General features: G+C 41.5%; 1 protein-coding gene across 1 annotated transcript in view; it reads left to right on the forward strand.

Moving 5' to 3' along the window:
* LOC127991411 (cationic amino acid transporter 2-like) overlaps positions 1 to 24,139 on the forward strand; it is a 28,250-nt gene extending 4,111 nt beyond the window's left edge. The window contains exons 4-13 of the mRNA XM_052591573.1: positions 6,521 to 6,676; positions 6,788 to 6,950; positions 7,136 to 7,272; positions 17,248 to 17,470; positions 18,276 to 18,412; positions 18,654 to 18,756; positions 20,308 to 20,435; positions 21,089 to 21,255; positions 21,799 to 21,907; positions 22,315 to 24,139. Coding sequence (XP_052447533.1) covers positions 6,521 to 6,676; positions 6,788 to 6,950; positions 7,136 to 7,272; positions 17,248 to 17,470; positions 18,276 to 18,412; positions 18,654 to 18,756; positions 20,308 to 20,435; positions 21,089 to 21,255; positions 21,799 to 21,907; positions 22,315 to 22,463 — 1,472 coding nt within the window. The 3' untranslated portion in view covers positions 22,464 to 24,139. The remainder of the gene's footprint in view (positions 1 to 6,520; positions 6,677 to 6,787; positions 6,951 to 7,135; positions 7,273 to 17,247; positions 17,471 to 18,275; positions 18,413 to 18,653; positions 18,757 to 20,307; positions 20,436 to 21,088; positions 21,256 to 21,798; positions 21,908 to 22,314) is intronic.
* The last annotated feature ends 569 nt before the right edge of the window (positions 24,140 to 24,708 follow it).

Genomic DNA, 24,708 nt, shown 5'->3' on the forward strand with positions numbered 1-24,708 from the left:
GTTAAACCCGCACTCACTTTATGTGCATTGCAGCAACCACTCACTGGATTTGATTCTTCAAGAAGCAGCGTGTGAAGTGAGTCTTGTGGCCGATACTTTAAACTTTGTTCAGGGTGTCTCATCTGTGATTAAAGAGTCATCAAAGTGAAAACAGCTCTACCAGTCGTTTTTTGGCTGTGATGAGGTTTCTGTCAACATCTTAAGCCTTTGCCCGACAAGGTGGTGTATCCGTGACATGTCCATTAACCGCGTCATTGCAGCTTACCCCGCTCTCCTGACTACACTGCACGAGCTGAAGGATGACAAGAGTGTCAGGGGGGACAGCAGAGCAAAGATTGGGGGACTCTACAAACAGGCTTTAAAAGGGAGAACATATTTTGGTCTTTTATGCTGCCGTGCCCTGTTTGAACCCTGTGAAGCAGTTGCCACAAGCTTACAGAGTGCCACAGCAAGTGCGCAAGGTGCACTGGAATGCACAGGTGTGCTGAAAGAACAAATAGACACACTCCGGGATGATGCAGTTGTGGACGAGCTGATCCGCAAGGTTGAAACCTGCGCATCACAAACCTCCCTGAAAATGCCAGACAGCACCACCCCTAGATTGAGCAAAACCCCAGCTTGCCTTCGCCAAACTAGAGAGCCGGAGGCAGTCGCGCATGGCGCACAAACAGTGGATTGGCGACGTAGCTTTTTCGAGGCTATTGATGTGATATCGGCGGAGCTGGACAGAAGATTTGATCAGTCCAGTATGAAGCTTGCCGCAAAGCAAGAGAGGGCTGTTATCAAAGCAGCAGAGGGAAGAAGCGTCGATCTGGATGCCCTTCAGCTCCCGGAGGAGCTTGATACAGACCGCCTTGGACTCCAGCTCAAAATGCTTAGGCCAAGCATTGCCAAACAGCTTGCCGAGGGTTTATGTGTGTCACAGTCCAAGATGTAGCATCATGTTTGATAAAGCTCCAGCCACAAACAAGAGCCATGTTTTCAGAGATAGAAAAACTGATCGAGTTATGTCTGTGCCTACCCATCTCCGTGGCCACATCCGAATGCACTTTCTCCGCCTTGCGTTTTTTGAAGACATGGGTACGCAGCACCATGACCCAGAAAAGACTCACACACCTTTCGCTGATGCATACCAACACAGACATTCTGAACTCCCTGGACATTCGTCCCCTCATGAGAGACTTTATCTCCATGACCCCACAGCGCACCTCGACATTTGGACACCTGTAACCAGGGCACCCCGCCTGCATGTAGCTCAGGTAAGAGTATGGTGCTGCCGCGCTTGTAACATTTATTTTTTTGGCAACAAGTGTGGGGTCAGCTTTGACTAGCCAAGCAATTGTAAGTAGTACACTATACTATTTTTGTAAGGTGGTGGGGATGGAGATGGAGAGTATTATTTCGTTCGTGTGTTCTTTGCATAATGGTTGTGGAGAACTGTTAAATAATGTTTATATAGTCGGAGATTATTTCCTTGTGATTTGTGTAAAAAGGTTGGAGATGGAGACAGAAAGCTTTATACTGTGCGTGTGTTCTTTGCGTAATGGATGTGGAGAACTGTTCAATAAACAAATTGTTTAAATAGTCAGAGATTATTTCCTTGTGGTGTACGTAAAAAGATTTTGGAGTTAATAGAGTTGCGTGTGACATAAACGTGCAGTGACTCAAGCCAGCTGCCCAAATCGATTGCATTGTTTTAGCGTTATTGTGAAGTTTGATTAATATTATATTTTGTTGTAATATTATTTGTTGTATCTAAATAAGTTGCATGTACGTATAGGCTATCTGAAATTGTAATGGAAGTAATTATTTCGTTTTCTTTCAATTATTAAACTATTATTTCTGATTCTGCTTCAGATTAATAGTGCATTGGGCATATCTGAGAACTGATGTCTGTGTGTTTCAGACCCTGGCTGGCTGTGCACTGAAGTGTATATGACAATAAAGTAGTAAATCTCAATGTATTTATTTTTAGATGTATTTTAAATAGGCCTATAGGCTCATAGGTTTTTTGTAAAAAAAAAAAAAAAAAAAAAAAATACAGCACCCCCTGTTCAAAATTACTTCCCGCAGCCCTTGTACAAGGGGTCAATAGTTGTCTTTTAGACAACTGTCAAAACAGCAGTCTTCCCCATGATTGTGTAGTCTACAGAACTAGACTGAGAGACCATTTAAAGGCTTTGCAGGAGTTCTGAGTTAATTAGCTGATTAGAGTGTGGCACCAGGTGTCTTCAATATTGAACCTTTTCACAATATTTTAATTTTCTGAGATACTGAATTTGGGATTTTCCTTAGTTGTCAGTTATAAACATCTAAATTAAAAGAAATAAACATTTGAAATATATCAGTCTGTGTGTAATTAATGAATATAATGTACAAGTTACACTTTTTGAATGGAAATAGTGAAATAAATAAACTTTTTGATGATATTCTAATTATATGACCAGCACCTGTATATCATTTCTCTTTCGTTGTTTTTGATCGCTTCCATTGTCCTCATTTTGTAAGTCGCTTTGGATAAAAGCATCTGCTAAATGACTAAATTTTAATATATATATATTAGTGGTGGGCATAGATTATTTTTAATCTATATTAATCTCACTGTAATCTTGGAATTAATCTAGATTAAAATGGCTCATTTGAATTCTGCTGAAGGCATTCAGAATATGTGTACTACCCAAATAAAATAATAACTAAAAGTAACATTAAGTCTTTGAGAACGGGTTTCTCAAGACAGGTGGTGCATTAGACCAGGGGCTCATCTCCTGTTTCCAAAATGCATCACAAACTGCTTGAGAAAGCTGTAAACGAATTCCACATTGCAATGGTGCAAACAACCTAACGCCTGTTTCACACATAATCCGTCTGCAGTGCGTATGCGTTACGGATTCCAGCGTTCATGCGGTTGCGGTCCGTCAGTGCGTTCCAGGAGCGTTGGGTCTGCAGCAGAGCAGTGATTGTTTACTTACCGAGTAGCGGACTGCAAACGCGTCCTGTGTGAAAGCACAATGAGTATGAGTCCTTGCTGCTTCAGCACCACATACGAAACACACGGACTGCATACGTACTGCAGATGGATTATGTGTGAAACAGGTGTGTGTCTTGTCGAGGTTTCCATTGGGAAGCTTCTTCATATATATATATATATATATATATATATATATATATTAGGGGTGTAACGATACGCGTATTCGTATTGAACCTTTCGGTACGACGCTTTCGGTTCGGTACGCATTATGTATACCGAACGGTTCGTTGGAGTAATTAATTATATTTGAAAAAAAAAAAAAAAGAGAGAGAGAGAGAGAAATATAATGATATGCGTTCAACAAGGTAGCCCAATAACCCAAACAACGTAACAGGCAACGCCCCTGACACTCCCGAAGAAGAAAAAAACACCATCTTATATGTTTATGTTAGGCTACTCAGCAGGCGCTCGCTCACTCAGTACGCGCTGAAGGCTCGTTGCAAAATAGCCAATGCGTTTAACAGACTAGAAATGAGAAGATCCTCCAATAACCAACAGGTCTGGTGTTTGGGTGCACTTTGGATTCCCTTTAAGCTATAATGGTGATGGCAAGAGAGTGGTGGATAAAAAAACAACGGTATGTCGCATCTGCAACATGACAGGGTAGCGTACACCAGCGGGAATAAAAAAAAAAAAAAAAAAAACACCAGCGGGAATATCTGGGATATATGCGTCAGTACTGTCTGGGAAAAGACGAAAAAAAGGAGAAACATGCACGCAGCAAACTATCCCTGCAGCATTTAGAAACTATAGCTTACAGGGAATCCAACCCAAACACCAGACCTGTTGGTTATTTTAGGATCTTATATTTCTGGTCTGTTAAAGGCATTCGACATTTTGCAACGAGCCTTCAGCGCGTGCTGAGTGAGCGAGCGCCTTAGGGGCCGTTCACATATCGTGCCTAAAAACGCATGGAAAACGCTAAGCGCGTCTTTCTCCTCCTTTCCAAAGCGCTTGGGCAGAAGCGCTCATGAGGCGTCTGTCTTTGCTAAGCAACAATGACGTGCTCTCTCCATGAGACGCGGAAATTTCAGCGAAGGATAAATGGATTTGCAGCTCTAAAAATCGCTTGCAGTAGCTCTGCTACTAAATTTATTTCAAAATTGCAATCCATATACAACTATGATCAGCTGATCCTTCATCTTGGCTGAGCTCTCAACGTTGTTACGGGAAAGGATGAAGCTGATTGGTTAGTTCTTGTCACATGACCTGCGGTGCGCTTGCGGCATTCTGAAAAGTTGAGATGTTTTTACATTTTGCTGTATCTAAAACGTATCGAACCGAACCGAACCGAACCGTGACATCAGTGTATCGTATCGAACCGAACCGTGAATTTTGTGAACCGTTACACCCCTAATATATATATATATATATATATATATATATATATATATATATATATATATGTTGTTGTCATGTCACATCCATAAACAGGGAAAAACATAATGTTGTCAATGATAAAAAAGGAAGATTGAGCATAGATCAGATTATTCAAAACAGGTGTTAGACTCTGGTCCATGTTTTGTGTGTGTTTTGCTCCTTGTGTGCCTTCATTGCCCTTATTTGGTTCTTCCTGTCTTTCTGTCCTCATTTGTGTGCATTCGTCTCCAGTCGTGTTTTAATTAATTTGATAATTTGGTGTCTGTGTATTTACTGTGAGTTCTGTCTCTGTTCTGTTCTCCTGATGTCTCCAGTCCTGTGATCCCCAGCATGCTCTAAATAAAACCTTTTTTTGATTTCTCTACTCCTCACCTTCTCGCTCCTTCAATCCAGTGTTTGTCGTGTGTTTAGTGACAAAACAGCTGACTTAAAAACACTAAGCATCTATCATTCTCCAGGATTTTCATTTTTGAGTAGTCAGTTGTTTTTCTTTTGTTCCACTGTTTGTTCTTCTGCGGTATGAAGACTACCCCGCTGTGAAGCATGCTAGCCGCGCCATCGTCGTGCCTGCTAGCCATAGCTCACATTTCAGCCTGCTGGGCGCACCAAAGAAAAGCCATTGCCATTGTCAAATTCACCGGCTGCAGCTCACTCCAGCCCACTGGTCGCTCTGAAGACAAACTCTCCGGCTGTGCCGATGCCAAGCCCGCCAGTCATTCCCATGTCAAAGTTACCGGTTGCTCAGAAGACAGGCCAGCTGCTCACACAGATATCAAGCCCGCCAGCTGCTCTAGAGTCAAGCCTGCCATCCCCAGAGCTTGCTCCAGTGTCGGCTACAATATCAACTCCAGCCCCAGAGCTTGCTCAAGGGAGGACTCCTGATCCCCCATCACTCCAGATCCTCAAGTTAGCCCAGGGAGGGCTCCAAATCCCCAGTTAAGCCCATGGAGGGCTCCAGTCCCCTGTCATGGCCCACATAGGGCCTTTGACCCTGTAAACGTCCCCATGTTTTTTATATGGGATGTTAGAGCTCACGCCGTTGAGGTGGGTTCTGGGGCCACGGCCTTGGTGGCTGTTCTACCATGGCCTCCTGTGTTCCTTACTCTGCCATGGTACACAAAGCTTCCAGATCCACCATGGCTCCCAGAGCTGCCAGATCCTCCATGGTTCCCGGAATGTGCACCGTTTTGGAGTCCTTCCGTCTGGTAACCCTGCTCCTAGAGGCCTCCAGAGTGCCCCCCCCCTCCACCCCACTGGATGTTTTATGGCGCGGGACATACCTTATGGGAGTGGGGAGTAATGTAAGACTCTGGTCCTGGATGGGAGACCTCCTGTGAAAACTAGGTTGCTGCTGGAAGAGGTGCTAGTGAGGCCAGCAGGGGGGCGCTCACCCTGTGGTCTGTGTGGGTCCTAGTGCCCCAGTGTAGTGGTGAGGATACTATACTGTCAACAAGCACCGTCCTTCGGAAGAGACATTAAACCGAGGTCCTGACTCTCTGTGGTCATTAAAAATCCCAGGATGTCTTTCGAAAAGGGTAGAGGTGTTTGGCATCCTGGCCAAAATTCGCCCATTGGGCTCTGAACATCATGGCCTCCTAATAATCCCCATACACTGATTGGCTTCATCACTCTGTTTCCTCTCCACTAATAAGCTGGTGTGTGGTGGGCGTTCTGGCACAATAAGGCTGTTGTCGCATCATCCAGGTGGAGGTGCACACTGGTGGTGGATGAGGAGATACCCCCCGACAATGTAAAGCTCTTTGAATGCTTAGAAAAGCGCAACATAAATGTAAGGTATTTGATTTCAAAAATCAAAAAGATGCAAACAGTTTTAGTTTTTAAAAGCTAGAGGGCAAAGAGTTACATAGAACAGCTCTAAGTATTAAAAAGCTTAACTCTCAATGCTTTTAGGAATTGCAGGCGAGCTCAAATACGATTTTCTATGAACTTTTCAGTAGCATTACACAATCATTTAATCAGTGACATTAATCTTACAAGAGTTATATTCACTAAAGTATTATGCCTATAATTAAATGACCAAAAAAACCTGCCATATATTTCAGAACCACTATCAGTTTGTATAATTGCTTGATTTGAATGACTTTATGACAGGGACATCCAGTGTGGCAAGAGCATGGAGTGGCACTTTTGATGACCTGATTGGAAATAAGATTGCCAATTATTTGAGTGAAAATACACCAATGAATTTACCTGGCCTTGCTCCATATCCAGACTTCTTTGCTGCTGGCCTTATCCTGGTTTTGGCAGGTAAGTAAGACTTCCAGTAAATTTGTTGTAGTGTCAATAAATGATTTATGTAAAGATCAGTCATTTGAATCAACATGGATTAAATTGATGTTGATTGTTGTAATTTCTCAGGGATTCTTGCCTTTGGGGTGAAGGAGTCTGCCATTGTCAACAAGATCTTCACAGCTATAAATATGGTAGTTCTGGTTTTTGTCATCATTGCTGGATTCATCAAGGGTGACATTAGAAACTGGCAGATAACAGAGAAGGATATTTGGAACTACACAATAACTGCGTATGTTGCATTATGAAATTTACAGAGCATTTGTAGCAATCGTAAATCTTTTGACTGCAAGTTTAAATCAACAACATAAAACATTAAATGGAGAAAATGAAAGATTGTTTTAATGCACATTTAAATTATTTTTAGAATACATACCTAGTTTTAAGCATTGCTTTTTTTTTTTTTTTTTTTTAAAGAAATCTCTCAGTCTCAAATAAAACGATATCCAGTTTTGGAACAGGAGGATTCTTTCCATTTGGATTTGAGGGAACTTTTGCTGGAGCCGCAACCTGTTTTTATGCCTTTGTGGGATTTGACTGCATTGCGACCACAGGTACTTCAACAATAGGAATACTTAATTAAATGAAAATAAAATCACAATTTGTCTTCCAAAACTGTGAGCTGTTATTTTTCCCAGGTCATAATGACCATGTCCATCAAACTTCAAAACAGAGCTGAACAAACTGAACACATTGTACACACAAGCATGGACGACAGATTCACGTTGAGTCTGTGCTCACTGGGACAGAATGCTCTCACTGTGAGAGAATGAGCCTCACCCTTCTCCTTTCATGGATCATCTTCTTCCACAAAGGCAGTCCTCCCCGACTTGCTCTCTTGTTTCATCCCTCCCAAAAACGGAGTACAAACACCGGGATCGAGTGAACTCCATGCATGCTCATGCATGCTTCACTCTCCCTGCAATGCCTCAATGTGTCTGAGTGCTTAACACACGAGGGTCAGCACCCCTTGTCGGCAGCAATTGGATTGATTTCTTTCGGCAGACGATTTCTTTTGTCACAGGACACGCCGATGACTCAATGTCATTGGCAACTTCAGATGCAGAGAAATGGGCATGTTCAGGTGAAAATCCCGACACCATTCCTCTGACGCAAACAACATGGTCCAGCATGGGCAGCGTGCTGATCTGAGTTCTTAACCAAAGCTGTGGAGGATCTCGGCCTAACTTGTTCAGCTCCAGAAGAGCCTGTCCAAGGCCTTTTAGATGATTGGTACCTGAAGGGATACCATTAATGATCCTCCCAACAGCTGCCGGCCCTGTTCTTTCCAGAAGTTTGTGAAGACCTCACCAGGATGTGGAGCGACCCCCTACTCTGTGCATGTTAATCCTTCATCCTCTGCCGCTCTCACCACTGTTGATGGTGCTGAAGAACAAGGTTATGCCAAGCTTTACCCTTTTGAAGAGGCAGTCATTGTTCATCTATGCCTTCCATTGGCCCCGGAGAATGAAGGCCAATGCAGCACATCTATCTAAGGACCAACTCAGCCCTAACAAACTTTATTCAGCAGCTGCCCAGGCTGGCATAGTGCTTCACTTTTGGCTTGGTACTGGCACTTTTGGCTAAATCTGATGGAGATCCGTGACACTGACAAAGTCGTCTTCCTAGACACTCCAGTCTCCCAAGGGACTGTGCGGCTCTGCTGTGGATGGTTTTGCTGAGCAGTTTACAGCGACAAAGAAATCATTGCAGGCAATATCTCACATCAGGCCAGGCGTGGACGCATGGTGGAGCGTTTCAGAACCTAAATCTTAGCCTGGGCTTGAGCAGTGAAAGAAAACCCTTCTCGTTTCCCAGGCCCGCGTCAAGGTCACTGCCCTAGAGTGACATTGGACCCTAAGCTTCAGAAGCTGTATGAGGGCAGACCAGCGTTTAGCTCCTGGTCAAACCTGGAGAAATGCTTACACATTAACCGCCTCAAGATAATGGCAGTTTTTCTAGCACTAAAAACCTTCCTGCCGGCTTTGGAGGGGCACGATGTCTCAGGTCATGCTCCCTTTACAGGATGACCCAGCGTCTATTTAGGGCATATTGCAATCTCATTGTACTGAGAGCAGTTCATATGCCAGGCAGATTGATCCAAAGAGCAGTCATGCTGTCCAGGGGCAATGTAGCTCTAGGAGAATGTAGACTGCATCCCCAAACAGTTTAAACGATCTGGTCTGTCTTCAGGAGAGCAGAGGTGGACCTGGCCCATTATTGGGTCAGCGTTCACCTGTAGAGCTTCCTCCTGGTAGCCCTGCTTCTTCAGTTCATTAGACAGGTCTGGGAGGGTTAGATATTTGGTCCTCCTGGTGGCCTCACTCTGGAGTAATCAGACATGGTTTCCTGAGTCTCCTGGCCGATACCATTGAAGACAGATCTCCTCTCTCTCAACCGGATGATTTGGCATCCCTGGCCAAAACTGTGGATCCATCATGTTTGGCCCCTCTTTACAACTCCCTGTGAGTGTGACTTGTACCATTTTGAAGACTGCAGCCACATTTACAAGATCCATTTATGACCTTAAATGATCTGTCTTTTCTGACTGGTGTGCAGCTAGGAACTAGGATCCATTCTCTTGTGATGTGTTCTACATGCTAAGCATTCTACAAGGGCTGCTGGACAAGGGTCACACCCCTTCAACGCTGAAAGTAAATGTGGCAAATCATGCTCTCGTAATTAAAGTGACAACACTCTTTTGTTGAAAAAAATATAAATTTACACAAAAAGTGCTAAAAATGAACAGAATAAGCACATTCTACATTGTCGTAGGATGGTCGAATTTAGGAGTCAAGAGGTAGATGTTTCAGCACATTCAAGAACGAGGAGAATCCACATTCAAAGATGATGGGATCTTTATTTTCCCAAATAAAGCCAAAAGCAAGACAAAAATCCATAATAAGACATAATAAATGACTAAACTGGAGAAACCAAAAAAACAAACTGACATGTGAGTCAAAATAAATAAATAAATAAATAAAATAAAAATAACAAAAAAAAAATCTTTCAAAATTATCATATACAAAGTTGGCTTCTTTCTAGCCAGTACAAAGTCACTCAAGTGACAAAGACAAATTACAGCCGTCCGCTTGCATGCCCATCCCCTTTAATACTGAACGGCCTTCTTAAATAGCGTCAACTCCCGACACTCAAATTGGCCTAAACCATTACATCATCATCAGGGGGGTTATACAAATTAATAAAGTCTGGGAAAAAAAAATACTAAAGATAACAAATTACTACAATCCGAGGGTTTAAACCACACAAAGTGAGACTTACAAATTTACCCTCTTCAATAAACCTATAATGGAAGCAAAAAAAAAAACAAACAACAGCAATCAGTGAATTCATAACAAATACTCTTTTCAAGCAGCAAGTATATACATAGGTACTCACTAGGGGCGCGCTTCCGCAGTGAGACCCAAGAACAACTAACCGCGAAGAAGAGATCAGGGTAAGCCGATGTAATCATGTTAACCAATGCCTATCAAATAAATGAAACTTTACAAAAATAGAAAACGGTTTGAAGAGTGGTTATTTGGACAGATGAAACTTTACACTTTAACACATGTAATTCATAGAGAGTTTAACATCGTGTTCTCCCTGCAGCTCACTCTATTTAATTGGTGCACACAATCAAACAAAGGCATAACTGCATGAGCATTACGAAATACATTGTGTATACATACATTTCAAATAACAACTGTCCCTTCAAAGTAAAGATAAATGTCCAAGTACCATAAAAAATGTTTTAATTCATGACAATAATGATCCATTGTCCATTGGCAGAAATGTCTGCCGTGACGGAGCATAATCTGTCCCGTCACATTCCCTCCCCCTTACGGAAATTACTCCACATAGCGGCGGGATAAAAAGTCTGCAAGCACATTGTCCTTTCCTGCCCGAAACTTTACCACAAACTTGTAGGGCTGAAGAGACAGATGCCACCTGGTGATTCTAGCATTACTATCTCTCATTCGATGCAGAAACTGCAAGGCTCGATGATCTGTCTCCAGAACAAATTCCTTCCCCAAGAGATAATATTTCAAAGTATCTAATGCCCATTTCATGGCCAGACACTCTTTTTCCACTGTGGAATATCTAGTCTCACGAGGAAACAGTTTACGGCTAATGTACTGGACGGGCTTTCTGTCCACACCTTCCCCTTGCAATAATACCGCCCCCAAACCCACTCCTGACGCATCAGTTTGAACAGAAAACGGTAGTTCAAAGTCGGGACTTTGTAGGACAGGCCCTTGGCACATACTCTCCTTTAAGTCCTGGAAAGCTTGATCACACTTTTCAGTCCAGACTACTTTGTTAGGACTTGACTTCTTTGTCAACTCAGATAGTGCCGTGGCTCTGCTAGAAAAATGGGGAATAAATCGACGATACCACCCCACTAAACCCAAGAAAGAACGTACTCCCCTTTTTGTAGTGGGTGGTTGACAGTCACGGATTGCACTCACTTTACTGACTTGGGGCTTGATGGTACCTCCTCCCAAGATATATCCCAAGTAATACACTTCAGCCTGAGCCAATTGGCACTTACTTGCATTGACTACAAGCCCCGCCTGCCGAATCCGTCTAAAGACCTCCCTCAGATGTCTTATATGCTCCTCCCAAGAAGTGCTAAAGATGACAACATCATCAATGTAAGCTGCAGAAAATTCTTCAGCTCCCCTCAAGACCTGGTCCATAAGACGTTGAAAAGTAGCTGCGGCCCCATGAAGGCCAAACGGCATAACGTTAAAATGGAATAGCCCACTTGGTGCACGGAAAGCCGTTAGCTCTCGAGCCTCTGGAGCCAAGGGGACTTGCCAATACCCTTTACATAAATCAAGAGTACTGAGGTACCGTGCCTTTCCTAGTCGTTCGACTAACTCATCCACCCTGGGCATTGGATAGGAATCGAAGGCAGAGATGCTGTTAAGTTTGGAAAAATCCACACAGAAGCGTAGTCCCCCATCCTTTTTTGGGACCAGGACCACCGGGCTACACCACTCACTATGGGAAGGTTCAGTGATCCCCATCTCCAACATGACTTGCACTTCCTGCTTCAGGGCAGGTATGAGACGTGCCGGTACCCTACAAGTAGTCTGTCGGATGGGTCCAGCAGATTTCAGTCGAATGTCATGGGTAATGAGCTCTGTTCTTCCCGGTTCTTCCCGGAACAACGCCTTGGGAATAATATGCAGCAGCTCCTTCTGATGTTCAGATGACAGGTGAGCAACTGAGGGAGAGACACTTTTACCTTTGGTGGTAGGGAAATACTGTTCTTTGAGTTCTTCTTCCTCCTCCACTACACAGGCCCATCTCTGCTCATTAAAAGGTACAGAACGCTCATTCCATTGCTTTAATAGGTTCACATGGAAGACTTGCTGTGGTTGACGTCGTCCCGGCATGGCAATTTCGTAGGTGACCTGCCCCAACTTACGAAGCACCTCAAAGGGGCCTTGCCACTTTGCCAACAAGCTACTCTCAGAAGAAGGCAACAATAGGAGCACCTTTTGCCCAGGTTGAAAGGTGCGGAGACGGGCATTACGGTCATACCAGGTTTTCTGGCGGGACTGTGACCGGATTTGATTGTCATGAGCTAAAGTACTGAGCTGGTCCAGTTTCTCCCTCATCTTTAAAACATAGCTTACAATGTTCGTTTGCTGTTGGGGGGCGTCTCCCTCCCAGCTCTCGCGCAGAACATCCAGTGGACCTCTTACTTCTCGTCCATAAAGCAACTCGAAGGGGGAGTAACCAGTAGATGCCTGCGGAACTTCTCGGTAAGCGAATAGCAGATATGGGAGCCACTGGTCCCAATCAGCACCAGAATCACTAACAAACTTCCTTAGCATGGATTTAAGGGTCTGATTGAATCTTTCAACCATGCCATCCGTCTGCGGGTGATATGGAGTGGTCTTAATGCCCTGAATTCCTAACAATGTGTAAACCTGTTTCAGGAATTTGGAATTGAAATTGGTCCCTTGATCGGTCAAAATCTCCTTTGGAATCCCTACCCTAGAAAATAGCTGTAGAAGACAATTAGCTACTTGCCTAGCCTTAATATGCCTAAGGGGGAAAGCCTCTGGATAGCGAGTAGCATAATCACATACTACCAGAATGTAGCGGTGTCCTCCTCTGCTTTTTTCTAATGGGCCTACTACATCCATAGCTATGCGAGTGAAAGGTATATCAATAACTGGTAGATTGATCAAAGGAGCTTTCATCCCTCTCTTGGAGCGAACTACAAGTTGGCATTCAGGGCACGACTTACAGTACTCCACCACAGCTCTATGCAACCCTGGCCAGTAAAATCTGCTACCTATCCGTTCTTCAGTTTTCTCTTGACCAAGATGACCTGCCCAGGGAATACTGTGTCCTAAGTGCAAGACTCGGGTCCTAAGAATCTCAGGGACTACCAACTGTTCTGTATCACCACTCACCCTTACCAGTTTGCCATTCCTCATTGCAAAACATACATTCCCATCTTCTTTCTCCCTAAGCGCTTCCTCGTAGGTTTTGACATCTTTATAACAAGAACCAAGAGTAATGTCTTCCCTTTGCAACTTTGCAATATCCACTACCTCTATGTCACTATCATTCAAGGGTGGATACATCAACTGCTCTTGAAATGACGTCCTCTGACTTTGTCCCTACGCTTTTGAGATTTCGTCTTCTTTACTCTCTCCCTAGTCTGTTCACAAGCATATGGCAATACTCCCCATGACTGATCCAAATTCTCTCTAGCCTGAGCTCGAGTTGTCACATAGCTCTGAGCGGTAACCTCACATCCCTGCAACAGCTCTGCTAACACCGGAACATCCTGCCCTAAAATAACTGGATAGGGGCAAGTATCCATTACACCAACAGTCAACAGGTACTTTTGTCCCTGAATTTCTATTGTAGTACTTACAGTAGGGTACTCGATCTCATCACCATGAATACACCTGACTCTTATTTTGCCTATATGAGTGACTTCTTCTGGGAACAAACATGCTCTACGGAAGAAGGTCTGACTACTACCAGAATCAATAAGAGCCTGCCAAGTTTTCCCCTTCACCTTTACAGGAACTATGGCGTCAGTAGACATCACTGATCTAACATCCCTAGAACCTGGACAAAATAACAGTCTAGAGTCTGTAATCTTATTAACTGGACATTCAGGCTTAATATGGCCAGGTTGGCCACAACTGTGACAAATAACCTTAGGTCTTACAGCAGCACTATTCTGGGAAGGGAAACTATTGGACCGATTAAACACCCTAGCCTCACCCGCAGACTTACCGTATGATGGCTTCTTGGTGTCTCGTGGTGGACCTTGGGGTTTCCCTCCACTACCTTGAGTACCCAGCTGGTAACCTTTGCTGGTTCGACGAGCTGCAATGAATGTCTCCGCTAAGTCTGCGGCTTCTTTAGAGGTTTGAGGATTGTGTTCTTTTACCCAGACTCTTAACTCTGGATTTAACATCCGCAAAAACTGCTCCAGAATAATTTGTTCGCCAATTTCCTCTTTGGATTTTTGTTTGGGATTGAGCCATTTCTCATACAAATCTTTAAGTCTGCTTTGCAGCTCTCTTGCAGTCTCCCCCTCCCGAATGGACATGGATCGGAACCCGAGGCGATACGTTTCAGTATTAATCTCCATCTTTCTCAGAATGGCCTGTTTAACTTTTACATAGTCTCTGCTATCAATAATGTCCATCGCCACATATGCAGCACGGGCTTTACCTCTAAGCAGAGGCACTAGATAAAGAGCCCACATGTCCATTGGCCATTGGCTAGCCAATGCAATTCTTTCGAATGTGGTTAAATAATGTTCAATATCATCCTCCTCATCAAACGAAGGCATCTTAGGTGCAGTCCATCCCATATGTACAGGTGGGAAAGGTGTACCTTGACTAGGAATATCAGGAACAGGACTATTAGAATCATGCCTGGACAAAAAGGGTACTTCAGTACTGTGCGTCGGTGAAACAGGATCCTGCAACTGGGCAGAGGTTTGTCCAGATGGTGTTTGATCAGGTCGTTTGGTGCTCACCAAAGTCTGTAACTGTTGAAACTGATGAGAGAGTGTCTTCCACCTTTGTTCTTGTCGCTGAGTTTCTGCTTCCCATCGGTCCTGCTGCTTTTGCTGTGAATGCATAAAGGATCTCAATGTCGCCTCCAGGCTGTCTGTACGCTCTTCCAGAGCTGTTGACGGTGGCCTACTGGCATCAGGTTGCACTGCAGCCGTAGTATTTTCCGCATCCTGCACAGTAGATGGCACCTTAGGGGTCTCAGGCACTTTTGTAGGATCGCCTTTTGGTTGACCACGCCCTCGTGTTGCCATATCATTTACAAGAATGTGCGACCTCTTAACCACTGGATCCCACCGCTGCCACCATATGTCGTAGGATGGTCGAATTTAGGAGTCAAGAGGTAGATGTTTCAGCACATTCAAGAACGAGGAGAATCCACATTCAAAGATGATGGGATCTTTATTTTCCCAAATAAAGCCAAAAGCAAGACAAAAATCCATAATAAGACATAATAAATGACTAAACTGGAGAAACCAAAAAAACAAACTGACATGTGAGTCAAAAAAAAAAAATAAATAAATAAAATAAAAATAACAAAAAAAAAATCTTTCAAAATTATCATATACAAAGTTGGCTTCTTTCTAGCCAGTACAAAGTCACTCAAGTGACAAAGACAAATTACAGCCGTCCGCTTGCATGCCCATCCCCTTTAATACTGAACGGCCTTCTTAAATAGCGTCAACTCCCGCCACTCAAATTGGCCTAAACCATTACATCATCATCAGGGGGGTTATACAAATTAATAAAGTCTGGGAAAAAAAAATACTAAAGATAACAAATTACTACAATCCGAGGGTTTAAACCACACAAAGTGAGACTTACAAATTTACCCTCTTCAATAAACCTATAATGGAAGCAAAAAAAAAAACAAACAACAGCAATCAGTGAATTCATAACAAATACTCTTTTCAAGCAGCAAGTATATACATAGGTACTCACTAGGGGCGCGCTTCCGCAGTGAGACCCAAGAACAACTAACCGCGAAGAAGAGATCAGGGTAAGCCAATGTAATCATGTTAACCAATGCCTATCAAATAAATGAAACTTTACAAAAATAGAAAACGGTTTGAAGAGTGGTTATTTGGACAGATGAAACTTTACACTTTAACACATGTAATTCATAGAGAGTTTAACATCGTGTTCTCCCTGCAGCTCACTCTATTTAATTGGTGCACACAATCAAACAAAGGCATAACTGCATGAGCATTACGAAATACATTGTGTATACATACATTTCAAATAACAACTGTCCCTTCAAAGTAAAGATAAATGTCCAAGTACCATAAAAAATGTTTTAATTCATGACAATAATGATCCATTGTCCATTGGCAGAAATGTCTGCCGTGACGGAGCATAATCTGTCCCGTCACATACATGATCAGAGCTGTTTTTGTTGTTAACCATTTATATGTGAATCCTCGTGTTAACACCTTCAACAGGTTTTATAATTCGGATGTCCCTGCCCAGCAGGGCACAGATTTTGTCCACTTAAATTTACCTAATCCCTTATGTAAGTAAAGAAGGTTTTGCTATGTATTCCTCAGCCTAAGTGGCTTGGGCCTTGTTATTAGCTCATACTGAGGGCTTACAGGAGCCCTCAGTATAGGTGCTCTGGGGTTGGGCTCAGAGAGGGACTTCGTTCGCAAATGGATGCATTCCCGATAAGCACGTAATGCAACAGGAGACCCCGTTCAAAAGGGAAAGCTCAGGTTACTAACATAAACTCAGTTCTCTGATATAAAGGAATGAGTGTTGTGTAAGCTGTCGTAGTATATGGAAGTACGCGAGTCAATGAGTGTTGCTATCAGTCAAAAGGTTCTGGTGAAATGGCTCTCAGAGCCGACTCATATAGCAGTCGGCTCCACCCCTTTTGGCGGGTTGAAGCACCATTGGTACGTGCAGCTACACAAATGCGAACAAATCAGACTTCAGTACCAGAGTAAACTGTGAAATGCAACTCATTCCCTTATCTTAGTTATGTAACTAACCAGAGCATTTTCTAGTGTGTACTTTTTTTTTTTTTTTACAATGGTTACCTATTGTTGCCACCTATTAGTTGTTAATTTACTCATTTAGTCCTGTCTATTTATACCCTCCTTTAGTTCAGTTCCTGGCCACTTATGCATGCATGTTCTCCTGAGAATCTCCGTATTTTTTACATTTGTGCATTAAGGACTATTTATATTGAATTCCTGAATCCTTCATGTTGGATTGTCAATGCCATGACACGTATGGCTTCAGGTGTCTTGGAATATAGTACTTTTTAATGTACTTTTATAGTGTGTGTGTGTGTGTGTGCGTTTGGGTGTTTTGGGTGATCACTTTGATGTGACACTGTATTGAAGTAGCATGAAAACTCTTGAGCAAAAATGGTCCTTAATAGACACATAAAGTGAAAAGGTATAATTTACTGGTCTTAATTGTTTTTGTACTTGATTTGTCTCCTGTATCTAGGTGAGGAGGTCAAAAACCCTCAGAAGTCTATCCCTATAGGAATTGTGGCTTCTCTTCTCATCTGTTTCTTGGCTTATTTCGGAGTTTCGGCTGCTCTCACCCTCATGATGCCCTATTACCAACTAAATGTTCAGAGTCCCTTACCTGTAGCCTTCACTTATGTGGGCTGGGATCCTGCAAAGTATGCTGTGGCTGTTGGATCTTTGTGTGCTCTTTCAACAAGGTGAAGCAACACACGTTGGCCAAAAAGCACTTACTACACTAGATGCTTACTGTTAGGACTATAAAAAGCAGCATTACATGATCAGCAAGAGGACAGTACAGTGTATTCCTGTAAACTAAAAAGGAAAACTGTGCATTTGTTCTGTAAAATTGGATGTAACAAAGCCAATGATCGGAAAAGAAGGAAGAGGGCGTGGTCGGATAGACTGCTGCTGGTGACTTTTATTTCACAAAATAAAAACAAACGTTGTTTGTATTTGACCCACTTACTCACCGCTGGTCTTCCAACTCTCTCTCCCACTGCAGGCCTTGCTGAACCACCCCCCCTCGCCACATTGACATCATATAGTCAAATGTTGTATGCATAATGCAGTCTCTAGACTGTCAAACACAGTTGTCGAGGATTGTGTTGATGCAGGATATATCAGAACAGATATATCCAGTTTATTATTTAACACATATTATGGTCAGTCCTTGCTATTGTTAGTTTGGGTCTTTAGTCTACAAAACCACCAGTACATCCAGGTTCATTATGTTCTCTATGAGAGATAAGCTTTTAAGAACTTACAGTATTTCTTTAAAGGTGCACAGTATAGATAAGTGAAGCAAACTTGCAGTTGAACTTGATAGTTAATGATCACAATGCAGAAAAGAAGAACTATGAGAATTTAACTTGCCTTTTCAGTTTGGATGGGGATGACTCTTGCAGCTGATAAGAGTTATTTGCTTGAAATGCACAAAATAGTAAAATAAATTACAACGTTAAATTACTGTAACATTAGTGCAGTTTGTTTACTATTCAACAGTTTGCTGGGATCCATGTTTCCTATGCCTCGTGTGCTGTTTGCTATGGCCAGAGATGGGCTGCTCTTCAAACCACTGAGTAACATGAGCTCCAGACAGAGTCCTGTCATCGCCACACTCTCTTCTGGAATAATAGCAGGTAATTCTCTTTGAAAAACACATCACAGTAATACACCATCATAACGGTAACTAATCTAGATGATATGCCTTCTGCAACCAAACTACTACACCAGAGGTAAATAGAGATATTTAAGGCCGTCCCAAAGGCCACTTACTCTTAGCCCTGAAATTGAATATACAGTATAGGATATGTAAATTTGGTTGTCTTCATTTAATTTTTTGCCTCTGAAATTCTATAAGTGAACTATTTGTGTTTTTAGCAATAATGGCCTTGGTGTTTGATTTGAAGGCTCTAGTAGACATGATGTCTATTGGAACACTCTTCGCCTATACCCTCGTAGCCATCTGCATCTTAATTCTTCGGTAAGTTTCAAAAACAATACAAAATTATATAAATGTATAAATAATCCATGAATAGTATAATAGATTTGTATTGTTTTTTCCTGAAGTACCCACACAAATTTTACAAACTGCAAAGAATACACATTCACACTGAAATATGTAATGCAACCTGGATTTACACATAATATGCCCAAAATAAGTTACAAAATCACATATTACAAATAAGAAGTATCTTTTGATGGTCCTCAAGGGACGTTTGTGCCAATTTTTAGATCAACTCTTAGACCAGATAAGCAGTTCACCATGAGCAAGGAGGATGAGGAGCACAATCGCCCCTAGAGTTTAGTCACGCCTATCACAGACCCCAAAAGCCTCTGTCTACACCCACCACAGACCCTCGGCCAGAAGCCCAGTCTGACCTCAAGCCAGTGTCTGGTGCTGAGTTTGTTCTGGAGCCAGCACCCACCATCTAGCAAGCAGATATTATTATCCTGTCCATCCTGGATTCCTGGATTCCTTAAAGCCCTTCCTCCTCTGCTGGTCCCATTTGGATTATCCTTAAACTTTGCTGGTCTTTTTCCAGCTCTATGGACTCTACTCTGCTGGTTCCACAGCATGATAAACTCTCTGGTTCTGTCAAGGTCCCTGGCCCTTCCTCCTCTGCTATTTCTGCCCTGCATCAAGGCCTTGTTGGTAATCCTCCTCTAACGCTGCCCTGGTCATCACCGGCTCCTCAGTGCACCAATTCCATCAGCACGACCACAGCCTCCTGATCTGCTGTGTTCTTTGTCATCTGAAGACTCACCGCCTTGGCCTCCATGGCTCTACAATCTCTTGTCTCAACTGTGGTCCTCCTGCCTTCTGGCTCCACCTGAGTCCCTTGTCTTTCTGGCTTTGCCATGGTCCATTGATCCCCTGCTTCCACCATGGACTTCCAGTCCTTTGGCTGTGCCTTGGCCCTCCACTCCTTTGGTGTCACAGTGGTCCTCCATTTTTTTTATCTCTGCCACTGATATGTGCCCCAATGGCTCCACTTTGGTCTTCCGATCCCCAAGCTCCACCTTAGTCCTCTGAACCTGTGATGTTTCCCTAGTCCTCAGTTCCTCTGATTTCGTTTCGGTCTACACCTCCATCAGGATTATCAGGATTATCTTCATCTTGTGTAATAAAGTACTGTGTTTAGATCAGGGGTGTCCAAACTTGCCTCTGGGGGGCCAATGTTCTGTAGAGTTTAGCCCCAACCATCTCCAACTTGCTTGGCAGGAAGTTTCTTGTGATTCTGAGAAGCTTTTTTAGCTGGTTCATGTTGTTTATAGTTGGATCTAAACTCTGCAGGACAATGGCCCTCCAGGAACAGGTTTGGACACCCCTGGTTTAGAACCACGCATCAGTTTCAGTAATTATTTTAAAAACATTTATGCCTGTGTAAGTACTGACAGTTTGCAATCCTCAAACCATTGCTCAATATCCAGAGCCAAAACAAATGTTCAGACAACAGAGTTAGATGTAAATTATTGACTACAGTAACAGTTGTGCAGTGTGCAATAGAATTAACTATTTTTATCCACACAGGTACCAATCAGAGCCAGCTGAGATCAGTGAGAAAGCAGAACTTCAGAAGAAATGGAATCCTTTTAGCTCCCCTAAAAGTGCTTCTGCTAGAAGTTCTAAAGTTGTGTCTGTGCTGACCATACTTACAAGTAAGTTTTGGTTTTTATTATGCTTGCATCTGATGAGTGAGTCTAATCTAAAGTATGCTGTATCTAAATTTTTTATCTTTCTTGCACATTCAAAGAGAATGATGGAAAATGTAGTTAAGTCGCACAAGCCTGTCTTCTCATAAACAATAAATAAACAAAACTAAACCAACAATGACAAACTTAATTGAACTTTTATGATTAATACAATTAGCTGCTTACATAATTCTTTAGAAAATGCCTTAAAATGAATGGAAATTCCAAGCTTAAAGAAAAATTATAACTCAGTTTGCAAATATAATAATTTGACAATAATGCACCATCAATATTTGTGGTTTTAATGAGTATTTTAAAAATATTCTTTAATATTTTAGAAATTCCATGCCATAAATTTTAGCTATAAAACCATATAAAAAACATAAACATAATGACTTCTGCACACTGCTACAACTTGCTAATTGTAACAAATGTTTCGGTCGTCATGTGACCTTCATCAGGCATTGTTTACAAACAGAAAATAAAACTGACATACCAGGACAAGAAACTGAAACCTAAACTAATGAACATCCAAGTGCATTTAACCTAATTTTATGCTAAAATTATTTCATGCTAACATTCCTTCTCCACTTCATTTTAACCTCTAATGTGATTTCTAGTTGTGTTCGCAGTTATCCTGAGTGTGATCATCACAAAAGTTGTACAGGCTGGACTGATAGCAGCGTGGTGGGTGATTCTGATTATCACTGTGGTTTCGGTGGCGTTTCTCATGACTATCGTTATTATTTGGCGACAACCACAGAATGGTAGCAAGGCTGCATTTATGGTAAGCTGTCACTCACTGGATTAAAAAGCATCAACATTTTTTTTTTTTTTACATTTGAGCAACAAGTAATGCATAAAATGTGCCGAGATTTGTTGTTCTAACAGTGGATCTCAAGTGCTTTTGCTTTGGACCTCAGGTCATGAAATGTACTATCATGCATAGGTCAAAATAATTTCCAATTTTATTTTAACTTGGCATACATAAGAAATGTGCTTTACATGAATAATAATCAAAACAATAAAACTCTATGCTATTTTGTCTCACATTTATTCATCACCTATATGGCTAATTTTCATTTAGTTGCAAGTAACATGCTGTTAAGTGTCCGAAAACATTACCTTCAGTTCACACTTAAGTATTTTCTATTTAAGTATATTACTCTTTTTAAAAGTATGCTTGAGTGTACTTTTTTCACTAGGGACATACGATATGTTTGGGTGGGTTGTGATCCGACAGTTGATAAATACAGTTGTTAAGAACATGGACATTTTGTGTTTAGAACTAGTTCAAGATTGCTACAAACATTTTCACATTTTTCTGTAGGTCCCATTTCTGCCATTACTCCCTGTCTTCAGTACATTTATCAATATCTACTTAATGGTCCAGCTGGGGGGTGAAACGTGGATTCGCTATGCAGTGTGGATGGCAGTGGGTAAGACTACATGAATATGTTCAGTATACTGAGCCATATATGCAGGAAAATAATTCAAATTAAACACTTTCAGGAAATTATTGTGTGAGTAAGTGTTTTGGAGAATACATTTTATTCATAATTCACAAATGAGTCAGCAAAGGCAATGTTAAATATACCATTGACTCCGGATTGCCAAATTCATGTATTCATTATGCTTGTTTGATGAATGCAACTGTTGCTTTATGAACACTAGTCTTCATTAGGGCAGGATTCACAATCAGGATGTGCTCTGCGATGATTAAATATCATTGACAGGAGTGCTTTACCAGTATTATCAAAACATTTGACAAAAAGTACATGCACATTTCAACATAATCCAATCATTGTACATAATAAGCTTAATTGTATTTCCTAATTGAATATAGGCTTGCTCATCTACTTCTGCTACGGAGTGCACTTCAGTGTACAGAAGAAACGGAACCAGTCCTCCAAACATCCTATCAATGTTGAGACAATTGATGTTAAAACGAAAAACATCGGATCTACTACACCAACGCTACAAACCAAGTTTTAAAGCCAACAGTAATGTCTTGTGCTTTGCTCCTGAGTCAGAGAAACTACAATATTAGTTTTGTTGTGTACTGAAAATTGAATTATAAGGATAAGGATATATTATGAAGTATAAGGATTAATTGGTATCATATAAAACGAAATGATGATTGAGAGGTACGCTCTTTATGGGATTAAAGTATGAAACTTAAGGGTATATATTAGAAAGAGTTCTTCTGAAGGGACTGGCCCAGTGTCAGTAGGTATCAAGGGGTCATGAACAGTGTCCCGCATGTTACTTCCAAACTGTAATACATTACATCCAGTAGAGGGCACATTGATGTAGCATAATGACTGCGGGCTATCCTAAAAATATATAGCTTATAATTGGCAATGCAAGAAAGGATGACAGCCAGAATCACAAACGATCCAAGTATGGTAGAGGTAAAGTGATTATCTGGCAACATCTGTGAATTGCTTGGGTCTATTCATTTTAGACAGGACTATATGTAAACTCTAATGCCATATGCAATTGTAAAATGACAAGATGCGCATACGTCCGTCTCGCGAATGTACAGTCTTCTGCCATCTTCACCCATTAGCCGCTGCGAGGCTAACAGCGAGCCGGACGGAGCTAATAGCCTCGGACCTCGAGCACAGACGCAGAGATCATTCTGTGTCATGACAGTATCCTCGCGGCACTCAAAACAAAAAAATATATATCTGTAAAAAAATATATACTATGCATTTTTTGTGTGTGTGTGTGTGTGTTCTTTCAGTTTAGCTTGAAGAGGCTGTGTAAGTGTAAACACAATGAAATCCTGAAAAACACTGTTAGAAAAATATCTTCATATGGCTCTACTGTGGGTGGTCTTCTCTGGCATTTTTCCAGACCTCTGTAATGATTTATTTATCTCACCTGAGTGTACTCACCATTGAAAACATGTTGAACAATGTTTAACATAAAATTATTTTTCAATGTGCCATTCATTGTTGATTAATATAAATATATACTGTACATATGTAATGCAATATGTAGCAAAAAGGAGAGGAGTATTCCAGAAAGCTGGACTTTTCTGTCACATAAACCCAGATCAAACCTTGTTTTTTTGCATTTATCGATTCCAAAATTGTGGTCTAGAGTTCAGTCGAGTCAGATTTCATGGAGAATGTAGGAGAATGTACAGGATCCATTGACATGAAAGCATGTGAAACTTCACTCAAACCCTGCTCTTTCTCCTCAGGTGATTTAGAATTGAAATGGTCCCCAAGTAGATATCCATGGCTCTAACTTTATTTATAGTAAGAGTAATATAGGAAGTAGGAAGTGTAATAGCACCACCACATGATGAAATACAGTATGTGCACAATAAAACTATCTCATTACAGCAGGCAAAATCATATTTTGATAACCTAATTAAACTCCTGGGACCCAGACACAGACTTCTGACCTCTGTTGAGGACATTATATTTGACTGATTTCTCTGAGAGGCTTCATGTCACAGTTTTAGTCTGGGTGTCCTGTTCTGAGCACGTTCAGACTTTATAGGAGCTTTGATCAGAAACACTCCCTCTCTTTGCTCTTTTAATATCACTGATACTGACAGAATGAGCAGATTTAGCACTCTTAGGGAAATATGATAATATAAACTGTATATATCTAACTGTGTATATGTTTTTTGTGCATTGTCCCTGATTAAATATAAATAAACTCAATTCAATTACACTTATTTTTCATTATGGTTTTCCCCAAGAACACATAAATATGCAATGTAGACATACACTGAATAAAATAAAGTATCTACATTTTATGCACATATTCCATGAAGTACAGTAGCATATCAGATCCTTCTGTTATATCTCTCATAACATAGCTGTGAATCATCTTTATACAAACTGATTAGTGAATTAAAAACTGATTGGTGAATGAAAAATAAATAAACAAATAATTGTTTTTGCTTATACATGCCTTTTTATGTTACTAACTTAGTCCTGGTGTCCTATACAAAGGACATAATATTAATATATATATATTTTTTAATGTTTTTTTCTCAGTTTTATTTTTTAATGCTCCAACCAATGTAATAAAAATAATTCACAAAACCCCGGAACAGCAGTCGTGAAACAGGCGTTGCCTTCTGCTGACGGAAAGCTCGGAATTACAGACCTGTCTTTTCCTTTTCTTAGGAAAGTAAGTGAAGAGATGATGTCCATACAGAGCAATAACAATAATCGTAAAACATTCAAATCTGGATCTAGGGCCAAACTTA

Source organism: Carassius gibelio, chromosome A5, assembly GCF_023724105.1.
Source record: "Carassius gibelio isolate Cgi1373 ecotype wild population from Czech Republic chromosome A5, carGib1.2-hapl.c, whole genome shotgun sequence".
NCBI classification, from domain to species: domain Eukaryota; kingdom Metazoa; phylum Chordata; class Actinopteri; order Cypriniformes; family Cyprinidae; genus Carassius; species Carassius gibelio.